The sequence below is a fragment of the Equus caballus genome, chromosome 15, assembly GCF_041296265.1.
Source record: "Equus caballus isolate H_3958 breed thoroughbred chromosome 15, TB-T2T, whole genome shotgun sequence".
NCBI lineage: Eukaryota > Metazoa > Chordata > Mammalia > Perissodactyla > Equidae > Equus > Equus caballus.
The window spans coordinates 87467194-87490399 of NC_091698.1; the positions used below are offsets into that span (position 1 = coordinate 87467194).

The 23206-nt window shown below is 40.4% G+C and overlaps 2 protein-coding genes across 7 annotated transcripts in view; one reads left to right on the top strand and one right to left on the bottom strand.

The window, feature by feature from the left end:
* The window catches only part of UBXN2A (UBX domain protein 2A), a 43235-nt gene that overhangs the window by 19068 nt on the left and 961 nt on the right, over window positions 1–23206 (bottom strand). The window contains exons 1-3 of one of the 6 annotated variants that reach the window (XM_070235857.1): window positions 22990–23205; window positions 7724–7778; window positions 1280–1418 (exon numbers count right to left, since the gene is read on the bottom strand). In XM_070235857.1, coding sequence (XP_070091958.1) covers window positions 1280–1418; window positions 7724–7778; window positions 22990–23044 — 249 coding nt within the window. In that variant the 5' untranslated portion in view covers window positions 23045–23205. Of the gene's footprint in view, window positions 1–1279; window positions 1419–7723; window positions 7779–21756; window positions 22638–22811; window positions 22950–22989; window position 23206 lie in introns of those variants that run through there. The other 5 variants (XM_023619438.2, XM_023619436.2, XM_023619437.2 and 2 more) reach the window with 5 other exon arrangements.
* LOC100071666 (sharpin) lies at window positions 8396–11705 on the top strand. Its single transcript, XM_014731288.3, has one exon. The coding sequence runs from the start codon at window positions 10335–10337 to the stop codon at window positions 11634–11636; it is 1302 nt and encodes a 433-aa protein (XP_014586774.3). The 5' UTR covers window positions 8396–10334; the 3' UTR covers window positions 11637–11705.

Consider the following 23206-nt stretch of genomic DNA (forward strand, 5'->3'; position numbering starts at 1 on the left):
TCCACTTCTGCAGCCGGGGTTCACAGGTTCAGATCCCGGGTGCAGACCTACGCACTGCTTATCAAGCCATGCTGTGGCAGGCGTCCCACATATAAAAGAGAGGAAGATGGGCATGGATGCTGGCTCAGGGGTAATCTTTCTCACATACACATACAAAATCCCTTTAACGTCAACTTCAAAAAGTCAGCTGGATTCTCATAATTGCTACTGTTTTCAGTCTGCCGTGATAGGTTATTTTGATTGAAATATATTAAGAAAAAAACCCAAGCCTCATAGAAGTGAGTAGTTGCAAAAAGAAGTATTTTAATAGCCTTTCCAGGATAGTCTTCTTTGACACTACAACAAAATTTAGTAAGTGGTACTAACTCAAAAGTTAGTTGAGAATCTGAATGTGGAATCTGAAATTTAATCTTTTCATATGCCTGTTACACAAAAAGCCTTCAGTGACACTTTGGCTATTATACCTATGCACCATTTTATAACATCATATATCAATCATTTGGAAAATACTGGCTCTCTGGGTTATGCAAATCTTCCAAATGTTGATATATTTCATTACACAATACATAAACAGGACACCAGGAGAAAGTAGACACATCAGCTTGCCTCACAAGCAATCATACTTTTCCTTAAGATACTTCTGTATATTGCAGAAATGTTTTATGTGTACTTCATACTTTGTCATACAGATTAATAAGATGTGTACTGAAGAGGTGGGATTTTTTTTTTTTAATTTTTTTTAAAGATTTTTTTTTAAATTTTTTTCCTTTTTCTCCCCAAAGCCCCCTGGTACATAGTTGTATATTCTTCGTTGTGGGTCCTTCTAGTTGTGGCATGTGGGACGCTGCCTCAGCGTGGTTTGATGAGCAGTGCCATGTCCGCGCCCAGGATTCGAACCAACGAAACACTGGGCCGCCTGCAGCGGAGCGCGCGAACTTAACCACTCGGCCACGGGGCCAGCCCCCTGAAGAGGTGGGATTTAATAAAATTTATACATTTTACTACTTCATCAAGGACATTTTTAATTGAAATTAGCATTTTCCCCCCTGCAATGCAAGTGAAGAATGCAGTAATTACCAGCACAGTTTGGTGCCCCTGCCTTGATTCCTCCTAAGGCGCCAACAGTTTTACCCATCACTGCTTTTGCAGTATCAGTGCAAACGTGAAAAACGTGAATAATATCTTACTATTTTCATGAAAACAGTTTTGACCTAACGGAACCTCTAAAAGGTCCATATTTTGAGAAACACTGGAAGAGACAAAAGTTAGGGACATTTACCTGTTTCTTCTGTTCAGCGGGAGACAAGCATTTGGCACCAACCTTCTGAGCTTCCTCAAAAAGACTGTCAACAAAATATTCACAGTTTGTTTGTCGATTGTCACTAAGTGGTTGGCTGTCAGATCCTGTTTCACAAACCCTACACGAAAAAAGAAAAATAAGCACTATTGACACCTAATTCTCTAAAAATTTCCATAAACTGTTCTAGTTAAGGGATCCTGAAATGAGATGCTAACTCCATGTCCACAGTTTAGACCCTCTTCTAAGCTGAGATAGTAGATATGTGACTTTGGGAAGTTAGTACCCTTTTAGTCCAAGGCAGGATTATTCTCAGCTTCAGCCTACTGACATTTGGGAAGGGATAATTCTTTGTTGTGAGGGTTGTCCTGTGCATTGTAGGATGTTTAGCAGCATCCGCTGCCTTTACCCACTAGATGCCAGAAGCGATGCATACTGCCCCCCACCAATGCTATAACAACTGAAACCATCTCTAGACATTGCCAGATATCCTCTGGGGGGCAAAATCTCAGCAAGTTGAAAATCAATGGTCCAGAGTAAAAAAAATCTATTCTTTGTAATGGGTTCAAAATAGCTTTAAAAGAGGTTACTACGTATTTTTTGGTAACAGAAAGCGTTCTTGGAACTAAAGGTGAAAATGTGTCAGGAACATCATAGTTTTCGCTCCTTTACACACTTCAGAATGAGATTTCCCACTGTAGACTTTCATTTGTAGTAGTTTAGTACTCTACTGGGTCTCCCCCCTTTTTAAATTGAGGTATAACTGACATACATTATATTAGTTTCAGGAGTACAACATAATGACTCAATATTTGTATATACCACAAATGATCACCATACTAAGTCTAGTTAACATCCGCCACCATACATAGTTATACAATTTTTTTTTCTTGTGATAAGAATTTTCAAGATTTACTCTCTTAGCGGGGCTGGCCTGGCGGCATAGTGGTTAAGTTTCACGCTCTGTGTTGGCGGCCCGGGGTTCGTGGGTTAGATCCCGAGCACAGACATGACACTGCTCATCAAGCCATGTTGAGGCAGGTGTCCCACATATAAAATAGAGGAAGATGGGCACGGATGTTAGCTTAGGGCTAATTTTCCTCAGGGGAAAAAACAAAAGATTTACTCTCTTAGCAACTTTCAAATATGCAATACAGTATTATTAATAATAGTTGCCATGATATACATTACATCCCCATGGCTGACTTATTTTGTAACTGGAAGATTGCACCTTTTGACTTCCTTCACCCATTTTACCCAATCCCTACTACTGGCTTTTATTTTGTATTTATATTTGGTCATTTAAGAAATATTACCTAAGATTTTGTTTGATAGAAAAGATAGTTTCTGGCTGACCTTTTTTTGAAGTGATATAAAAAATTCATAAATGTACTGAGACATTAACGTCTAAGATTCCATAAATAGTAACCAACACTTTTATAGCTCCTACGCTGTGCCAGGAACTGTAAGGCAGATCTTCTAATCCACATTTTATAGATAAGGAAAATCAGTCACAGAGAAGTTAAGTTACATGTCTGAGGTTACACAGCTGACAGGTAGCAGAGACAGAATTGAAACCTTGTTCATCTGTCTTCCAAGTCTATGCTCCTAACCATTATATGCTATAAAGCCTCTCTTAATATCTGACATTTATTAATACACATTAGGAACTGTTCTAAGTACTTACGTGTGTTAGCTCATTCAATCCCCACAATGACCTAAAAGGCACGTATTGTTTTCATCCCCTTTTCAGAGATGAAGAAAAAGCTTAAGCAATTTGCACAAGATCACAAAGCTGTTGAAAGACAGAGCTGGAAACTGAACTCAGGCTACCAACGCCTGCACTCACTGCACTAGACTGTCCCTCAGAACAGCCATTACTATACTGTTATTAACATGCAGACACTCAGGGCAATGTTTTAACTTAGCTATACTCTTTTTACTCTTCTAGGTAGTTCTCTCTATATATATACTCGTAAGACATTTCATATTATCACAAAGTATTAATTATGCCTTTTCCAAAGCAATGACATGATATTTCTTACAGAAAAATAATCACACCCTAAGATGATTTCTCACAATATTAATGATTTTCCTCTTTAATTAGTATGGCTGTGTAGGAGTAGAGGATATTGTCTAAAGCTCAGGCTTTGGTGCTTGTGTTTAGGTACCTTCACTTAGTCACAGCGACTTTGGGCAAGGAACAGCCTCTATGTGATTCGGTTTCCTCATCTGCAAAACGCAGATACTACCACCTATCTCATGGAGTTGTTGTGAAGATGAAATGCAAATACACAGAGACTTATACCTGGTATTCAGTACGTACCAGCATAGATATATCGGAACAGTAAGTTCTCAAATATTAGATAATATTATTACAACCACTTTATGCTTTCTGGTATTTGTTTTTTTCTGTTCAGAAAGCAGTTTATACTTAATTACTAAGTACAAAGCCAATAAAGCTGAGCATTCAGAGTAGCTGAGGTTTTATCCCTTTATCTTACCTATTTGCTATGTAAATTCTACTAAACTTCATTATGTTAATTCAAGTCATTCAAACATTTATTAGTATCTACTACATGCAAGGTGGTAACAAGATACAAAGATAAGTAAGAAATGCTCTAGGTTTTTAAGAGGTTCAGAGCACAGGGTATGGAGATGCATTACAAATAGCTCTATATCCAACAATCTGATAACTTAGATGGAATGGACCAATAAGGTACAATCAACCAAAACCTACAGGAGGAAGAGATAACATAAATAGGCCTACATCTATTAAAGAAACTGAATCAATAATTAATAATCTTCCAAAACAAAAAGCACCAGGGATGGTTGATTTCACTGGTGAATTCTATCAAATATTTAAGAGAGAAATGATACCAATTCTCTACAATCTCTTCCAGAAAACAAAAGCAGAAGGGAAGACTTCTAACTCCTTCTATGATGATAGCATTACTCTAATACTAAAACCAGACAAAGAAAAGAAAGGAAAACTACAGACAATATTTCTTATGAACACAGGTGCAAAAATCCTCAACAAAATATTAGCATTCCAAATTCAACAATATGTAAAAAGAATTATACACCACAACCAAGTAGGATTTATTCCAGGTATACAAGGCTAGTTCAACATTAGAAAAATCAATTAATGTAATCAATCACATCTATACACTCAAGAAGAAAAATCATATAATAATATCAAGAGATGCAGAAAAAGCAGTTGACAATATCCAACACCCACGCATGATAAAAACTCTCAGCAAACTAGGAATAGAGAGGAATTCCCCCAACTTTATAAAGAGCATCTACAAAAAACCTACAGCTAACATCATTCTTAATGGTGAGAAACTAGATGCCTTCCCCCTAAGATCGGGAACAAGACAAGGATGTCCCTTCTCACCATTCTTTTTCAACGCCATACTGGAAATCCTACCTAAACCAGTAAGACAAGAAAAGGAAATAAAAAGTATACAGATCAGGAAGGAAGAAATAAAACTGTCTTTGTTTGCAGATGACGTGACTGTTTACAAAGAAAATCCTAAAGAATCAACAACAACAAAGAAACTCCTGGGACTAATAAACAATTATAGCAAGGTTGCAGGATATGAGCTTAATAGACAAAAGCCAAGTGCTTTCCTATACGTCAGCAATTAACATTGGTATGGGGATTTAAGAAAACAACATTGTACACATAAGCACTATGTATCAAGCTCCATAGAACTGTACAACACAATGAATTGACCCAAATCTAAAGGACAGTTAATAGTAATGTAGCAATACTGAAACTGTGCGGGGCGGCACGGGGGTGGGGGAGACCAGGGATATGAGAACTGTGTATTTCCTGCTCAACTTTTCTGTACACATAAAACCACTCTTAAAGAATAACAACAACAACAATAACAATAATAATACAAGAGCATAAAAGACATTCCTGGACAGACAGGAAAAAAGTGGGAAAGTATATTTAATTTAGTATTTCTTTATAATTCAGGGAACCCCTTTATAATATTTTAGTATATTAAGTAATAGCGAAATCCCAACAGCATACTGAGGTACGAGGACTCGCCTTAACACTAAATATATCCAGACAACTTTATTATTTTACATTTGTTTTCTATTCTGTTATCCTTTTCCCTGTCACTATCACGTGATGCAAATATCAATACTCTTCTTCATAATTTGGAAAGAAGATTACCAAAGTTGTTAGGACTAAGTAAATAGTCTTGAAGTTTCAGGAGTTTCTCTATTCTAGCTAGAGAAAAGCCTCTTTTGCTCTCTCTCTCTCATTCACCACTGTGTTCTGCGTAAATAAGGTTATCAACGAAGCTGTTGTCCAAACAGGTGAAGGATTTGCATCTGTGTTTGCTTTGGCAGCACATGTGGGAAATACGGATCTTGACCATTTACAGTCTTTGAATAACTGATATACTTAGGAAATCAGCCTTCTTTTCATTTTTTTACTGGACTGCTGCTTCTAATAAAATCTCTTTTTGTTACAAAGAAAATTATAAACTCTATTACTAATATTTTTGTATAGACACTAATTATTTAATTAAATTTAACATAGTGATACATACTACAATACGAATGAAGCTTGAAAACATGATAATAAATGAAAGAAGCTAGTTACAAAAGACCACATATTGTATGACTCCATGTATATAACACATCCAGAACAGGGAAATCTATAGAGACAGAGAGTGTATTAGTGGTTGTCAAGGGAAGGGCATAGGAGAATGGGGTATAACTGACGACGGAGATGGAGTTCCTCTTCGGGTGACGTAAATGTTATAAAATTGACTGTGGTGGTAGTTGCACAACTCTGTGAATGAACTTTTTAAAAACCACTGAATTGTATACTTCAAATGGATGAATTATTTGGTTTGTGAATTATGTCTCAATAAAACTGTTTTAAGTCCTAAGTTAATTTTACTCTTTTAAATCAGTCATTCAATTTATTTCTGTGTAGAAAAGAGTTAATACAGCAGGCTTGACAGCTATCCTTTGAAAGGCCTGCTTCTTTTCCACATGGAAGTCTGGAATTTTAGTACGTGACCAGCCCCCAATAAAAATCCTAGCTCATTTCCAACAATCTTCCCAGGTAAGCAACATTTCACACATGCTGTCCTAACCTATAGCTGGGGAATTAAGCGCGCCCTGGGTGACTCCACTGGGCGAGGACTCTTAGAAGCTCGGGCCTGGTTCCCTTGGCCTTCAACTCATGTGCTCTTTCTCTTTGCTGATTTTGCTTTATCCTTCCATTGTAATAAATCATAGTCATCAGTACGACTATACGCTGAGTTCTATGCATCCTCTCAGCAAATCATCAAACCTGGGAGTGGTTTTAGAGGCCCCTGACACAATCTCACAATTATACAGTCATCAAATTATTTATATACAAGAAATGCTCCAATGGAAAAATAAATAATATTTATTTGGTATACAAGTGTTTATAAAGTATTTGCAAGTATGAAATAAATACTTGTCTATCTCCTTAAATTCCTGAAAGAAATGTACCTGTTTTTTTTTAAAGGCTGGCACCTGAGCTAACATCTGTTGCCAATATTCTTTTTCTTCTTCGTCTTCTTCTCCCTAAAGCCCCCCAGTACATAGCTGTATATTCTAGTTGTGAGTGCCTCTGGTTGTGCCATGTGGGACACTGCCTCAGCATGGCCTGATGAGTGGTGCTAGGTCCACATCCAGGATCCAAACCGACAAAACCCCGGGCTGCAGACGCAGACCACGCAAACCAAACCACTCAGCCACGGGGCCCGCCTCCCTCCTCAAGTATTTTAAAGAAAGAGCATAATACAGAAATAAATATTTCATCTCAAGTAAGTGAGAATAAAGTATCCTACACTGATAAGAACCACAGATTTTGCATCTACCATTTACTGAGTGCCTGCTATGTGCCAACACTCAGCTGAGTGCTTTATGTCGGCTACTTAATTTTCACAAAAACCTTTCAGGTACACATGTATATTCCCATTTTATAGATGAGATATAGAAGCTCAAAGAATCTACCTAAGTTGCTCAAAGGCAGAGAGGTAGTAGAAGACAGAGACGGGATTCCTTTAAATGACGCTAAGGCCATTATATTTCCACTATGACTCCAAGACAGCACAACACAAGAGGCTAACGAAGTAAAAAATTACTTGAATTTCTCACTTAAATAACAGAAGTAATACGCAAACAGAGAAATTAAACAGTTTTTAAAATTAATAACAAAAAGATTTAGTAACTTCACTAAAATGCATTCAATGCAGCTATGGTAAAAAATTTACTTTAAAATATATTACTATTAAGTATTTAACTGAGATAATCATAATGAAAAATTATATCAGTCAGTTAAGTGCAGTAAAAATAGAGAAAAATACTAACAAAAGGATTAATGACAAAGAAAATTCATAGCTTGAATTAACTTACCATTCTTCTTTTACACTTTCAAGGTTATCTACTTCTTTCATTCTTTTTTGCCTTACTGTAAAAGTAAAAAGAAACAAAAGTTAAAGTTCTCAATTAAGTATTTTAAATAAATTCATTCCTATATATGCATTGATAGTCTCTAATGTAAGTTATTATGCAGCCCCAAAGTAGCACTAAAAGGGTCTTAAGAACAAGTGACCAAACTCAAAGCTGTCACTTGCATCTATGAAGTAAAGCAATAATAAAAACTAAATTTTGTAGTCTGAGAATCTTCTGACAAAAGAAAGACTTCTTAAAAATTAAGATAAAAAAATTATACCCCCTGGTTTAACAGCAGCCAAAAGTAAATAAAACATTTCACTTAAGCTCCGACAGGTAACAAAATATCAAATCAATACAAACTCATCCTTACAATTCCTTGGGAAAGCAAACTGACATGACACATTTACATGTCATAGAAATATTCATGTGTTTTGACCCTGATTTCCCACATTTCTGGGAATTTAAAAGAACAAAAAAATTAGTTATATACACAAAATTTGTCCACCACAGCTGTTACTTGTTAGGAAAAACTGACAGCAAAGTAAATGCCCAACTGTCATGGTATAGCTGCTTGATGGGATAATACGTATCCCTTAAAAATAATCAGGAAGCGGGGAATGGTAGGGTGAAAGGGGTAAAGGGGCACATATGTATGGCGATAGATAAAAACTAGACTACTGGTGATGAGCACAAAGCAGTCTATACAGAAACTGAACTATAATAATGTACACTTGAAACTTACAGAAAGTTTTAAGCCAGTATGACCTCAATTGAAAAGTAATAATAATAATGAAGCAATTTATGTAGCCAAATGGAAAAAGATATCACATAAGTGAAAAAAAAAAAAGGAAACAAAAATCATTTATATATTAGGAATGCAATTGAATGCATATGAAAAAATGGAAGGAGAATCAAAAGTGAAAATAGTTATTCCTGGGGGTAATAAAATGATGGATTATTTTCTCTCTTTCCCAAACTTTCTAAAATACTGTTCTGCCGTTGTAACAAAAATATTTTAAGAAATAAGCAAACAAATCAAATAAATAGTTTAAAACAGTCCAAGCTCTCTGTCTACTGAGAGGTCCTACAAGCAATGACATACTAGAAACAATAAGCAAACCAAGAGCCCAGATCTTGGTTTCTAAACGCCATTTTCCAAAAAAAATGGAATCATCCGCCTTAGAGGAAAGGCTGATTGCAGGGCTGGGGTAGAGAAAGAACAAATCAGCCTGGAGCACCTTGTTGCTCCAGAAAGTAAGAAGGTGCTCAAAGAATGATGAAGACGTATCAAAAGGACACTGAAGTCATACCGAAGGGGTGGATGCTGGGCAAATCTGGGAAATGGAACACCAAAAGAACAACGATACTAATGGAATATAACTCATTAAATAAAACAAAAAACCCACGAGTCCATACTATTTGATAAAAAAAATCAGGAAAAGATGGACTTTTAAATAAACTTAACTTTTAAATAAACTTAACAGTGGAGCTACCGTAACCAAGATAAATTCCAATATATCCAAGATTTAAAGTTTAAAAATTAAACTTGAAGGTGACGTCAGTGAAATGACAGAATAGGTATCTCCAAGCTCCTGTCCCCACAGAAATATTGAAAAACAAGCAGAAACTGTTAGAACCAATTTAGTCAGAACTCTGGAAAGTAGTTAAAAGGTTTACAGCAACAAGCAATACTGAATAAGAAAAATGCATCTTAAAAACAGCAGGCAAAATAAACCAACCAATTCCATTTCTCATTTATCAGATTGGCAAAAATTCACAAGTCTTGCAACACATTTTGCTGCTGAGAGTATGGGGAAATAGCCTCATACATTTTTGAAGGGAATGCAAAATGGCATAATTCCTAGGCAGGGGAATTTGGCAACACCGAGCCAAAACTACATACGCATGTGACAAAGACTCTCTCCTTGACCAAACTTTAGTCAGGCTTCTCTATCTTCTCAAAGAGGCCTGACACTGGGCTTCCATCCCCGTCCTTGTAGAGCCCAATCTTAGCAAAAATCCTGTTAAGTTTAGCCAGAATTCCCCACGACCCCCAGGTGACATCTGATCCCCTTGGCCTGCCTTCAGAGAGAATCCTGTTAGGTTAGTTTATCAAGAATCCCCCCTTACCCTTTAAGCTTCCTCTTTGTCATTTTCCACCCACTGACCCCCACCTTGCTCTCTGGCTATCAACCCCCACTTGTCCATGTTACATCCAGAATTGAGCCCAGGTCCACACTGAGGTCTCCTTCCCCATACAGCAATAGTTCCAGAGCAGAAGCTGTTTTTACCACTTTAATTACTGTCCAGCCTTGTTTTTTCTTTGACACATGTACCCCGAAATCCCACATCTAAAAATTGATCCCAGGGGCCAGCCCAGTGGCACAGCAGTTAAGTTTGCACGTTCCACTTTGTGGCCTGGGGTTCGCCGGATCAGATCTCGGGTGCGGACATGGCACTGCTTGGCAAGCCATGCTGTGGTAGGCGTCCCACGTATAAAGTGGAGGAAGATGGGCATGGACGTTAGCTCAGGGCCAGTCTTCCTCAGCAAAAAGAGGACTGGCAGCAGATGTTAGCTCAGGGCCTTCCTCAAGTCATCTTCTTCTTCAAAAAAATCTATCCCAGGGAGATGGCGCCTCCGGCGGGCGGCGCGGCGGACCCGGACCCGGGCTCGGCCGTGGTGCTCCTTGCCGTACACGCCGCGGTGAGGCCGCTGGGCGCGGGGCCGGACACCGAGGCGCAGCTGCGGAGGCTGCAGCTGAGCGCGGACCCCGAGCGGCCCGGGCGCTTCCGGCTGGAGCTGCTGGGCGCGGGGCCCGGGGCGGTCAATTTGGAGTGGCCCTTGGAGTCAGTCTCCTACACCGTCCGAGGCCCCAGCCAGCATGAGCTGCAGCCTCCACCTGGAGGGCCTGGGACCCTCAGCCTGCACTTCCCCAATCCTCAGGAAGCTCAGCGGTGGGCAGCCCTGGTCCGAGGTGCCACCGTGGAGGGACAGAATGGCAGTGACAGCCTGCCCCCAGCCCTGGGCCCAGAAACGTGCCCTGTTTCTCTACCCAGTCCCCCTCCACCCAGTCCCCCTGAAGTGCCCACAGCCAAGGTCCCCCAACCCAAGGTGGATCTGCCCTGGAGCCCTGGAGACTTGATGGAGAAAGAAGAGCTGGTGGGGCGCCTGGCCCGGGCCATCGAAGGTGGGGATAAGAAGGGGGCGGCTCAGACAGCAGCCATCCTGGCCCAGCATCATGTGGCCCTTAGGGTCCAACTCCAGGAGGCCTGCTTCCCTCCTGGCCCCATCAGGCTACAGGTCACAGTTGAAGACGCTGCATCCTCTGCTCACGTCTCGCTGCAGGTACACCCCCACTGCACCATCGCGGCCCTCCAGGAGCAGGTGTTCTCGGAGTTTGGCTTCCCGCCCGCTGTGCAGCGCTGGGTCATTGGGCGGTGTATGTGTGTGCCCGAGTGCAGCCTTGCTTCCTATGGCATCCAGCGGGACGGGGACCCTGCTTTCCTTTACCTGCTCTCAGCCCCTCGAGAAGCCCCAGGTCGCAGCACTCAGCGCCCCCAGAAGGTGGATGGGGAACTAGGCCGCTTGTTTCCTCAGTCACTGGGGCTGCCTCGAGCCCCTCAGCCAGCCAGCTCCAGCCTCCCCAGCCCCCTTCAGCCTGGCTGGTCCTGCCCTTCCTGCACCTTCATCAATGCCCCAAGCAGACCTGGCTGTGAGATGTGTAGCACCCAGAGGCCTTGCACTTGGGACCCCCTTCCCTCAGCCTCCACCCAGCAGCCACCAAAGGTCACAAAGAGAGAGGATGGCCCGTTCCTTCCAAGCCCAAGGTCCCTGGACCCCCTCCTGAACCTCTCAGGGGACCTCTGCTGACTGCTCTCTGGGGACAGAGCCAGGGTTGGGGGAGGGGCCACCAGAGTCATTAAAGACACTTCTGAGCCAGCCAAAAAAAAAAAAAAAAAAAAAAAAAAAAAAATCTATCCCAATGATACTTTAATAAAAATATAAAAAGGTGAACACATAAGATTATTCACTGCAGTACTATTTACAGCATTCATGGTAATAGCAAAAGCCTGCAGAAAAACCCAAATGTCCATCACTAAGGAACTTGTTGAATAAACTATGGTAAATCCACACAGTGGGGATGCAGCAGTAAAAACAATTGTAATGGCTGCAGAGTGATCAATAGGATATACTGTTTAGTGAAAAAAGCAAGATGGAGAAAAATATGTATAATACACACTGTTTAACAAAGAGGTGGGGGCTGGCTCTGTGGCCGAGTGGTTAAGTCCGCGCGCTCTACTTCGGCGGCCCAGGGTTTTGCGGTTTGAATCCTGGGCACCGACATGGCACCACTCCTCAGGCCGCGTTGAGGCAGCATCCCACGTGCCACAACTAGAAGGACCCACAATTAAGAATATACAACTATGTACTGGGGGGGATTTGGGGAGAAAAAGCAGGAAAAAAAAAAAAAAAGACTGGCAACAGTTGTTAGCTCAGGTGGCAATCTTTAAAAAAAAAAAGAAAAGAAAGAGGTGGACACAAAAAAAAATATATATTTGTTTTTATTAGGAAAATAAGCACCCCCCAAACACCTCCTGCCAAATACGGTTTCCTATATGCTGGGAGAGAGAGGACAAGGTGGAGGGGGCAAGGATAGGAGTAGGATTTCTCCAAATATATCTTGTTTTTTAGATCAACTTTGGAACGATGTAAATATTTTACACACTTATAAAAAGAAATCCCTAAAATCTGAAAGTAAAAATGAAACAAATTAACTGAATTGACTATCAAGTTGGAGGCAAAACCACACAGAGAGGAATTATTTCAAGTAACTTTAAAACATAGTAATTTTAGTGTATATCCAGTGGGATGAACCCTAAGGGGAAAAATACAGCTTCTAGTAATCATATTCCTAGCAATAATATATTAATGTTGTTTTTATGAAACTATGGTATAAAGATAAAGCAGTGAATCTTAACCAGGAGGCAACCGTACCCCTCAGAGGATATTTGGCAATGCCTGGAGGCATTTCTGGTTGTCACAACTAGGGGGTGCGTGCTCCTGGTATCTAGTAGCAGAGGACAGGGATGCTGCTGAACATCCTACAATGCACAGGACAGCCCCCACAAGAAAGAATTATTTTGCCCAAAATGTCAATAGTGCTGAAGTTGAGAAACCCTAAGACAAAGCAAAGAAGTAATCATGATCTCTTGCTAAAAAACCACTATTTTTTCAGGGTAAGAGTCAAGAGATAGAAATATAAAAATCAAAGAAGTCAAGCAAAAATTCTACAATCCTAAATTTTAAATATTAGTATGAACACATGCTGAGTTTCCTTTTAAGAAAATACATACTAGTTCTGTCCAGTGAAAAAGCCAAAAAGCAGCAAGCAATCCAATAAAAATGAACACACCCAGTGCCCAGATCTGTGGTCTCCAAATACCACTTCCCACCAACAGGAATCAGTTTCTTGGAGAAATGGCTACCCCCAGGTCTGGGGCAGGAAACGTCTATTTTGTGCCTTGGATCGACATCTTGGATTAGTGTCAAAAGGATTCAGAAGTCAATTTGAAGAGGCTACTACTGGCCAAAGAAGGGACTGAAACACATCAAATACAAGTTCATACTGATACTCATTAAAACAAACAAACTCACTGGTCATCTTTCTAGAATACCAGCGTACCAACTCATTATTTTAAAAATCAGCAAAATAAGGGAAAGAATCATTACTCATCCTGCCATTCCTGCATGAACTATCTCCGAGTAACCAAAGAGTCAATGAACTAAGTTTCCTTTATGACCGAATTCAGCTAAATGAAGGAGGATGACAGAATTAGAGTATCCGCAATTTGACCCCTATGGCAAACAGATCTAGGCAATGACATCAATGGTTGCTAACAGGAGAAAAAGAACCCAGACGTAAACAAACACCTTCGTGTGAAAGTTCACACCACCATCTATGAAGAATTCTCTCCAAAAATGTGAATCTGAATCCATCAGAAGCCTCCAGATCTAACCTTCAGATTACAGGAAACACAGGGAACAGAGGAACATGATCAGGTGACATAATAGGGATACAGTAACAAAATTCAGAACGTGGGAAATTCTTTAGGAGAAATGATCCATTTTTCTTCAACATATATATTACCAGAGAGAAAAAGAAGTGGAAATACATTTAAAAAAAATATTTAAGAGATATAGCAACTAATTAAAATATATGAACTGTATTTAGATTTTTATTTAAAGAAACTAACTGGAAAAAAGCTATGACAGAATCAGGAACACCTGAACATTGACAATATCTGATGATACATATGTGGAGCAACTGTTAATTTTAAAGGTGTGACAATGGTATTATAGCTATAATCCTTTTTAAGTACTTGTTTTAGATACTTACTGAAATACCTAGAGGAAACACCATACCTGGAATTTGCTTCAAAATACTCAAGTGGAGTAGTGAGTAGGAGGACTATAATTGAAAACAAAATGGCTATGACTTGATAATTATTGAAGCTGGGTAATGAGTATAGATGGGAGTTCATTATTGTTCACATTTTTGTATATGCTTCAAATTTTTCATAATAAAAATTGGGATAAAAACTATCTCATAAAATATATACATGTAGAGTTCTATAATGCCATTTCATTAGTTTCTTAAAAGGCAGTACTTCTGCTATCTCTGCGAGAAAATTACTCAATAATCCAAGAATGGCAGTAATTCCAAAGATTTGCATCCTCAGTGAAAAATTATGTGCCTCTTACTCCCCAAATTACAAATCTGAAGTGGCGAAAAGTACTATAAATTCACATTCAAAGTGATGAACATGAGAAGAAGATTTATCATGTACAGGACAAAGATAAATTTGTAAAAAAGACAACTAAAAGGGCTTCGTAAGACACTTGGTTGACCCACAGCTTGAAGGCAACGTGGGCAGAGAAATTTTAGTAGCGCATACACGGATGTACTATGTGAAGTCAAACACAGACAAGAGTTATGCACTGCCTATTGTACAACTAAAGTTATCAACTGTCAAAATTCAAGTTAGGTAAAATCACATCTGTTCTATCTAATCTGGAATGTCTGGCTACGTAACTAAGAGGAACACCACCAAACTTACGGAGAGAAAGAAAAAAAAAATCAATGGCTTTTTAGTGTTTTAAAATTAAACAAGCTTTAAGAAATACTAGAGGGCAATGCTTTAATAAACCTAAATAAATTAGTTTTAATTCATGACTAGACTTTTAAAAGTCACCCCCAAACCAAATTACAACATTTTATATGTGCTTAAAACAATATAGTTTTACCCAAAAGAAGACTTAACCAAGCTGGACATTTTCACAAAGCATTAATAATATTTCAACTCTCAGACTATATCAGATAAGAATATGTTTCTTAAATTTTCTCTGGAGAGTATATATACAAAAAGCAAATATTTCTATTTAAAAACGTAAGTTTTAAGCATAGCATTAAATAGAAGGCAGACCTGCTCAGTAATAACCACTGAAGACCCACCAGACTCATCCCAAAGCAATGAGAACCAGAAAATGGACACGAGAAGTAGTCTACTGCTCCCACTTAATAGTCTCCAAAGTATCTGGAGGTGAATTTAATCCGAGCGATTGGGGATCCAACAGAAAAAATCAAATGGTCTGAATGCTCTTAGGTCCTGACTTCCATTCCAGTTTCCTGCTGCTAATGGAGCTCAGCCCATAGCCACAGCCAGTTTGCCTGGACCACTAATTCCCACTTAGCCTCTGTTTTGCTAGGAATTATAAGTAGGATAGTGAAATCTGCTCTGTAAAATATTCTGTCTTGAAAATTGTTTTAAATACCCCTATTGTTTTCATTATGAATTGAATACACACTGACAGTGAATTTATTTCTTAGCTTTTTCATGAGAAAATTGTGAGCAATTCTGAAACACAAGGGGAAACTGAAAGGAAGGAAAAAGGAGGAAACGCAATGAGGCAGAGGAGTACTGAACATAAGCAGGGGATAGCACCTTCAACGGCATCTCCAACAATAACTTCAGACTCTACCTTTCAGCTGGAGGGTAAGGGAGGATCACTAAGCCACACCATCCAAGAGGATGGCATCCAACAATCAAGGCAAATTGGATGTCTCTATTGTCTCAAGTAGGTATTTTGTATTTCCAAAGATTTCTTATTCCGTCCTCTACTACTCTTCAAAATTATTCCCTAGACTTAAAAATGAAATATAAGGCACTGGACTAGGCATTAGATTTACAAAGTAATAAATCATATAAGTGGAAAGATATTCTTTTATAATATCAAAATTTATAATATCTTAAATGGATTACATGATTAAACTATATCCTTTAAAAATGCAGCTACTAAATACGATCACTAGGGGCCGGCCCGGTGGCGCAGTGGTTAAGTGCCCAGGGTTTGCCAATTCAGATCCTGAGTGCAGACATGGCACCACTTGGCAAGCCATGCTGTGGTAGGTGTCCCACATATAAAGTATCCACATATAAAGTAGAGGAAGATGAACACGGATGTTAGCTCAGGGCCAGTCTTCCTCAGCAAAAGGAGGACGATTGGCAGTAGATGTTAGCTCAGGGCTAATCTTCCTCACCAAAAAAAAAAAAAAAAAAAGATTGTTAAATATAAGACACAACATTGTCAATGTTCTTTTGAGTTTGCAAGTGCTTATTATATTTATTAGATAAATATAATCACCCTACTTCTGGACCAAGGATGAACCTAAGGTCCAAAGGGGGAAAAATAGTGTATATTTTCACTTATTGTAGCGAAAAAACTGAGGTAAAACCTTTAAAAGGATGTGAGAAGGTAAAGGGGTAAGCATAAGAAGCTAAAACCCTTCTCAATCTGCTAGCAATACAAAAGGCAATGCTCAAAATTAGTAACTCAAAATATATACATTGTTTAGAAATATGGCTGTAAATAACAGAAGAAACAGTTGGAGTTCAAAGAAGTTGTACCTGGGGAGGGAGTAGGAGCATTTTTAGTCTTATGTCTTCTAACACTATCTGCCTTTTAAACTACGTGTACACATTATTTTGATTAAAAAATTTAAGAACCAGATAACAAATTAAAAATATATTCAGAACCAGAATCTCATATTCACTAGTGTTTTCTCCTAAGACTTTGTCCTTCAAATCTTGTATTTCTAAAAGTATTTAATTGCTTCCCTTTAAAAATCACTTCCCTCTCAAACATATACAAAAGAACAGAGAAAAATATAAACACCCATCCCAACCATTCAGATTTCAGAAAAGTTTACATTTTGACTTACTTGCTTCTTTTTTATTTATTTAAGAAATAAAGCATTATAGATATAACCGAATACTATTTCCTTTAAAAATATTTATTGGGGCTGGCCCCATGGCCAACTGGTTAAGTTTGTATGCTCCGTTTTAGCAGCCCAGGGTTCCCCAGTTCGGATCCTGGGTGCAGACCTAGCACCACTCATCAAGTCATGCTAAGGCGATGTCCACACAGAAGAACTAGGAGGACCTCCAATTAGGATATACGACTATGTACTGGGGGGCTTTGGGGAGAAAAAAATATAAAAATAAAAAATACTCATTAAGTGGTAGGTCTTAAATATGTGCATCTTATTGCATATTAATTATACCTAAAGTTGTTAAAAATATTAAAAATTTATATTTGTTCAGCATCTACTACATACCAGGTATGATTCTAGGTGCTTGGGAATCATACCTGGTCAACAAAATAGACAAGGATCCCAGCTCTGTGCACACTACATTCTGGGAGTGTTGTATGCTTTTCACTTGACAGTTTCTACTGCTCTAAAATAATCTTTTAGTTTGGATATGATCCTTATTGTCTCCTAAACATATCATGTTCATTCCACTTCTTTGTTCACAATGCAACCATCCTTCTAGGCATTCAAATCCTAATAATCCTTCAAGTCCCAGTTCAAGATCCACTTCCACCATAAAGATGAAATAGTAAACCCTTATTAGTATTCTTCCCCTAAAGCATTTAGATTTTTGGCATTTAAATCATATGTCTGATATTGTTTATTACTGTTTCTTTTGTGTCTTTTAGCTCTCTCTACTGGATCCAAGATCCCTGAGGACAGGTACCATGACTTACACATTTCCTGTTTCTTTCACAGTGTCAAGCAAGTGCAAAGCAAAGAGTAGCCATCCTTAAAGTATCTCACTATGTTTCCATTTAATAGGTTATGGTCTATAGTAAATTACTAATATTATTCATCATTTCATTGTTATAAGTTACTGATAAACTGTTTTTACTTGTTTTATGACAGCAAAAGAGAATGGAGAACAGATCTTGGATTCAAAGAGATTTATGCTGGAATACTGGCTATACCATTTTCGAGCTAGGTGACATACATGTTATTTAACTTCTCTAAGTCCCAGTTATCTAAACTGTAACATGGAGATAGGGATCCTCCTCACAAGGTGTTCTGAAGACTAAAGGAGGCAGTGAGAATACAAGAATGTTATGCTCCTTTCTCTTTTACCATCCCTCCACCAGAACCTCTGTTACAAGGACTGCTAAGAAACATCTTCAGATGTAGTCTTAAAGTTTTAATTTTCACATGGCTATGAAATTTTACTTCTGATTTCACTAATTAAAGTTTTAAAGCTTAGGGGCCGGCCCAGTGGCACAGCAGTTAGGTGTGCATGTTCCGATTTGGCGGCCCAGGGTTCGCCGGTTTGGATCCCAGGTGCCGGCATGGCACCGCTTGGCGAGCCATGCTGTGGTAGGCATCCCACACGTAAGGTGGAGGAAGATGGGCAAGGATGTTGGCTCGGGGCCAGTCTTCCTCAGAAAAAAGAGGAGGATTGGCAGCAGTTAGCTCAGAGCTAATCTTCCTCAAAAAAGAAAAAAAATTAAAAAAAAAAACTTTTAAAACTTAAAACTTACTGCACCTCCCACCACTGTGTGCAAGGCAATGATTTAGAACTAATGATAGAGGAGTCAGTTGGACAGTCTCTATTATCAGGAGTTTATAGACGAACAAGGAAAAAATATACTGAATTACTAATTGCAAACATAGCACAGACTTATGAAGTAAAAATTGATTCTAACATGGACACAGAGTCACCATTATTTTAGGTATTTCCTATCATAAATTAGTAATATGTAAATGAACCATGTAAAATCTGTATCAATTTTGTGAGCTTCTAAAACCATTAGTCATGTGACACGAATGACTGTTAAGTCACATACTTTTTTATTAAGCCATGTGACAAATAGCTAAATTACCAGCACGAAGCTGGGCATCAGAATGGACAGATGAACAGAATTTTCTTCATTTTTCTTCAGTTTACTTCCAATTAGTACAACTACCATCTTACATTTCTATTGAATATCACAGTTTACCAAACACCTTCCCAATTATTACCCCACCTACTCCCAAGTGCAGTGATAAAATCAGTCAGGAGACGGATTAGACTGAGCTTTTGGGAACATATCCACTACAAGGAAAATCCAGTCAAAACAGAAATGCAAGAAATGTAGTCTTTTTAATGTATATATTAGAATTTGAACAGAAGAAATTTGCATATTACCAATTATACTTATTTTAATAAACATACTACAGGCTACTTTTTTTTTTAAGATTATGGATTTATATCAAGACATTCTATCACTGGGCATACTATCTTTATGTAGAAGCTTAAGTTTCTCTTTAAGGATGAAGTCATTCCTGGCATTAAACAGAAGGGAAAGAAACCAATGACTCACATTTCCACTAGAAGTTTCTTTCACTTAGTACTTCTGTGGAATGGGATTAGGCCTCCAAGAGCAAACTATGATAGGATCAGAGTCAAACACTTTACAAGATAGAAAGTTTCAGCTTATCTTAGCTGTAATCACAGTTTAAAGAAAATACAGGGGTCAGCCCCATGGACATGGCCAAGCGGTTAAGTTCATGCGCTCCGCTTTGGCAGCCCAGGGTTTTGCCGGCTTGGATCCTGGGCGCGGACATGGCACAGCTCATCAGGCCATGCTGAGGCAGCATCCCACATAGCACAGCCAGAAGGACCTACAACTAGAATGTACAACTATGTACTGGGTGGCTTTGGGGAGGAGGAGAAAAAAAAAGAAAAGAAAATACACTTTTGTCTTCTAAAAAAATTGTTGGGGCTGGCCCGGTGGCATAGTGGTTAAGTTTGCACACTCTGCTCCTGTGGCACAGAGTTCACAGGTTCAAATCCCGGGTGCAGACCTAGCACTGCTTTTCAAGCCATGCTGTGGCAGCATCCCACATAAAATAAAAAAGAAAGATTGGCGAAGATGTTAGCTCTGGGCCAATCTTCCTCACACACACACACACACACAAACTGTTAATGGAGGAGTTCTATGTGCTCAAGGACCAAAGTGAGAGAGACAAAAGTAAATGAGACAATCCTAGAGGAAAGGTGAAACAGGAGGAGACTGTGAAGGTCAGCCATCCTTGAAGATTCGCCACATTCTCATTCCAGGGCTCCATACTGAAATGTTATCTACCTTGCAAAACCCATCTCAAATACGATCTCCTTTAGAAACTCTTACAGGATTGCTCCAAAAGATGTGAATACAGAATTACTAACACAGTAAGAAGAGATTAGTTATGCATCTTTAGAGCCTGCCACAACTCTAGTGCCAACTAGGATCTCTAGGCGGTTTCCTCACATCCTGTCCAGTTTCTACACAGGAGTCAGAGTGATCTTTTTTTATTTTTTTATTGCAGTAACATTGAATTATAACATTGTATAACTTTCAGGTGTACATCGTGATACATTTTGAATTCTGTGTAGATTACATTATGTTCACCACCCAAAGACTAATCACAGTCCATCAGCACAGCGTGCCTAATCACCCCTTCCATCCTCCCCTCCCCCCTGGTAACCACCACTCCAACCTCTGTTGCTATGTGTTTGTTTGTTGTCGTTTTTATCTTCTACTCATGAGTGAGATCATATGGTATTTGACTTTCTCCCTCTGACTTATTTCACTTAGCATAATAGGGTGATCCTTTTGATCAAGATACAAATTTGATTATGGGACTTCCCTGCTTAAAACCCTTCAACGACCTCCCATTGCTCTTCAAACAAGGTCTAAATCCTTTGGATATTGTAGAGGAGTGCACTGTACTGTTCTCACACAAATTTAAGGGGTTTCAAAATTTCTCTACAAAAGTTTAAAAAAAGAAAAAAAAAAAAAGCTGGTTCCAAATCCTTAACCTTGTTTAAAAGGCCCCGCATCATCTCTCTGGCCCTAACCAAGACCTTTAGCTTTCTATACTCAATCCAACTGCTTTGACCTTTCGGTTCCCAAAATCTTCCCTAGCCTCTGTGGAATCTACTTCCTTTGCCTGAACCTTTCTTCCCTCCTTTGGGAGCCACCTTCACCTAATTCTTACTTACCTCTTATCTCAGCTCCAAGGTTACTTTCCTAGGAAAACCTTAACTGATTCCCCCAGCTGAGATAAATCCTCCCGTCATAACAATCTCCTTTCTCCCTTTTTAGCTTCCATCTAGGTTTATTGGCAATTACTTGTGTGATTGTTTGATACGTTTCCCCCAACGCTAATGCAAAATCCTTAAAGGCAAAATCCATAATGGTCACCATTATATCATTAGCATACAGTAGGTACTAAGAAATTTGAATGATAAGTTATTAATATTAAATATTAAGTAATTAAAGGATGCACGTATTTACTATAGTGCAGGGTTAAGAGTCAGTGCTCAATAGGTGGTAGTTTCTGTTAATACTGTATTCTGCTTGGTATCATTGTTATTTGTGTGCTTAATTACTCCCTCCATCCTGCACACAATTCTTATTTTTGGTTTGCACCAGAGCCTAGCACTAACTTTAGTGTTAAACATAAGTGCTCAATATTCTGGAATTTAATTGCCTTTCAAATCAATGCGACTTTCAGCATATTTAGAAGACACATCAACTTTTAAAGAGTTTTTCCCGTTAAAACTAAAGCATAAAACTCGTACGCACTCTAAAAACACACCTGAGCCATGACTATGAATAAGGAAGCTCATTTTCACGTAGTTTATACAGTCTGTCACACTTCACAGTTCCACGATGACATCAGTACAGACTGTCAGCTTCCTATCTTTATTTTCAGTGATCTCAAATTACGTACGAAGGAATCAACGCTGGACGCCACACTAATGTGTATTATTGCTGACAAGTAACAAACGGCGAGTAAAAACACAGACACGGAGAAAAAAGAAATTAAATACGAAAACAGAGAACATCAAACCTACAGAACCAAAGTGAGCAGTGGGAGACCGGTGACGAAATTAACTAGGAAATGTCCACCCAAACCAGACACGCTCTGTATTTCTGTGCTGCGCTTCTGCAGTGTCGCCTATGGAAATGGGGACGTCTGGAGAGCACGTTAACTCGAAGTTTCCGAGCGCCTCCGAACGAGAAAACCCACCTCTGGGCTTCCACGGCGGCCCCCACGCAGGAAGCGAGCGCAGGCGGCGGGCCGAGCGCTCACGCGGGCAGGGGTCTCGGCCCGGCCGCGCCCTTTCAGGTCGCAGACGCGGGGTCCGACAGCCTCCGGACCCCAGGCTCACCGGGACAAAGACGAGCGCGGCGGCTCGGCCGGCCCCCGCCCAGGCCCGGCGGCGGCGCGGCCCCAGCAAACTCACCTCCGGGCGCGGCCGCGGGAGGGGGCCGCGCCGCGCTGTCGCCTCGCGGCCTCGTCCTCAATTCGCTCAGGGGCCGCGGGCGCCGGCGCCGCCGCTGACCTGAAGCCCCTCCGCCCGAGAGCACCGCCGACCCCAGACCCTCTCAAGCTCGGCGGCCGCGCCACTGGAACCCGGCTCGCCTCTGCGGGTCACCGCGGCCGGGCGGCGAGCGCGCGCCCACGCCGCCTCTGCGCAGCCCCGGGAGCGCGCGGGGGCGGGGCCGGCCGCCTCGGGCCTCGGCGTCCCCGCGCAAATGGCTGCCGTCTGCCGCCCCGGGCCCGCGTCGCGGCTTGTCGCCTCTGCAAGCCGCGCGGAAAAAGCGGGCGCTCCAGTGGGCTCGCCTGGGAGCCCCGCGTCCACTCACCCCTTCAGCTCTGATGGAGTCCGTGGAGAGCTTTCCCTGCATTCCGACAAGGTTGCCCCTTGCCTGAGCCTGTGACTCTGCAAAGCGACGGTTAAAGAAATGCCCCCACACCTTTGTGTTCCTGAAAGGGCTTATAGCCAGGAGCCACCCCTCCCCCTGTGACTTAGACGTGACTCACGCATGCCCCCTTGTTCACCGCCGACAGGGTCAGACACAGACCCTCCAATTCCCATGCTGTTGGCTTCGGAAATGATTAGCTGAACTGATGTACTCACTGACCAATCTGGACAAAATACCGGCTACCGTGACTTGACCAAACTTTAGTTAAGCTTCTCTCCTTCCCCCAGGGCCCCAAACTTTGACCCACCCTCAGCCGGAGCGAGCATTCAACTCCT

What these genes read in the sequence shown, in the direction of transcription:
- LOC100071666 (XM_014731288.3), top strand. Translation starts at nt 10,335, where the DNA reads ATGTTAGCTCAGGGCCTTCCTCAAGTCATCTTCTTCTTCAAAAAAATC.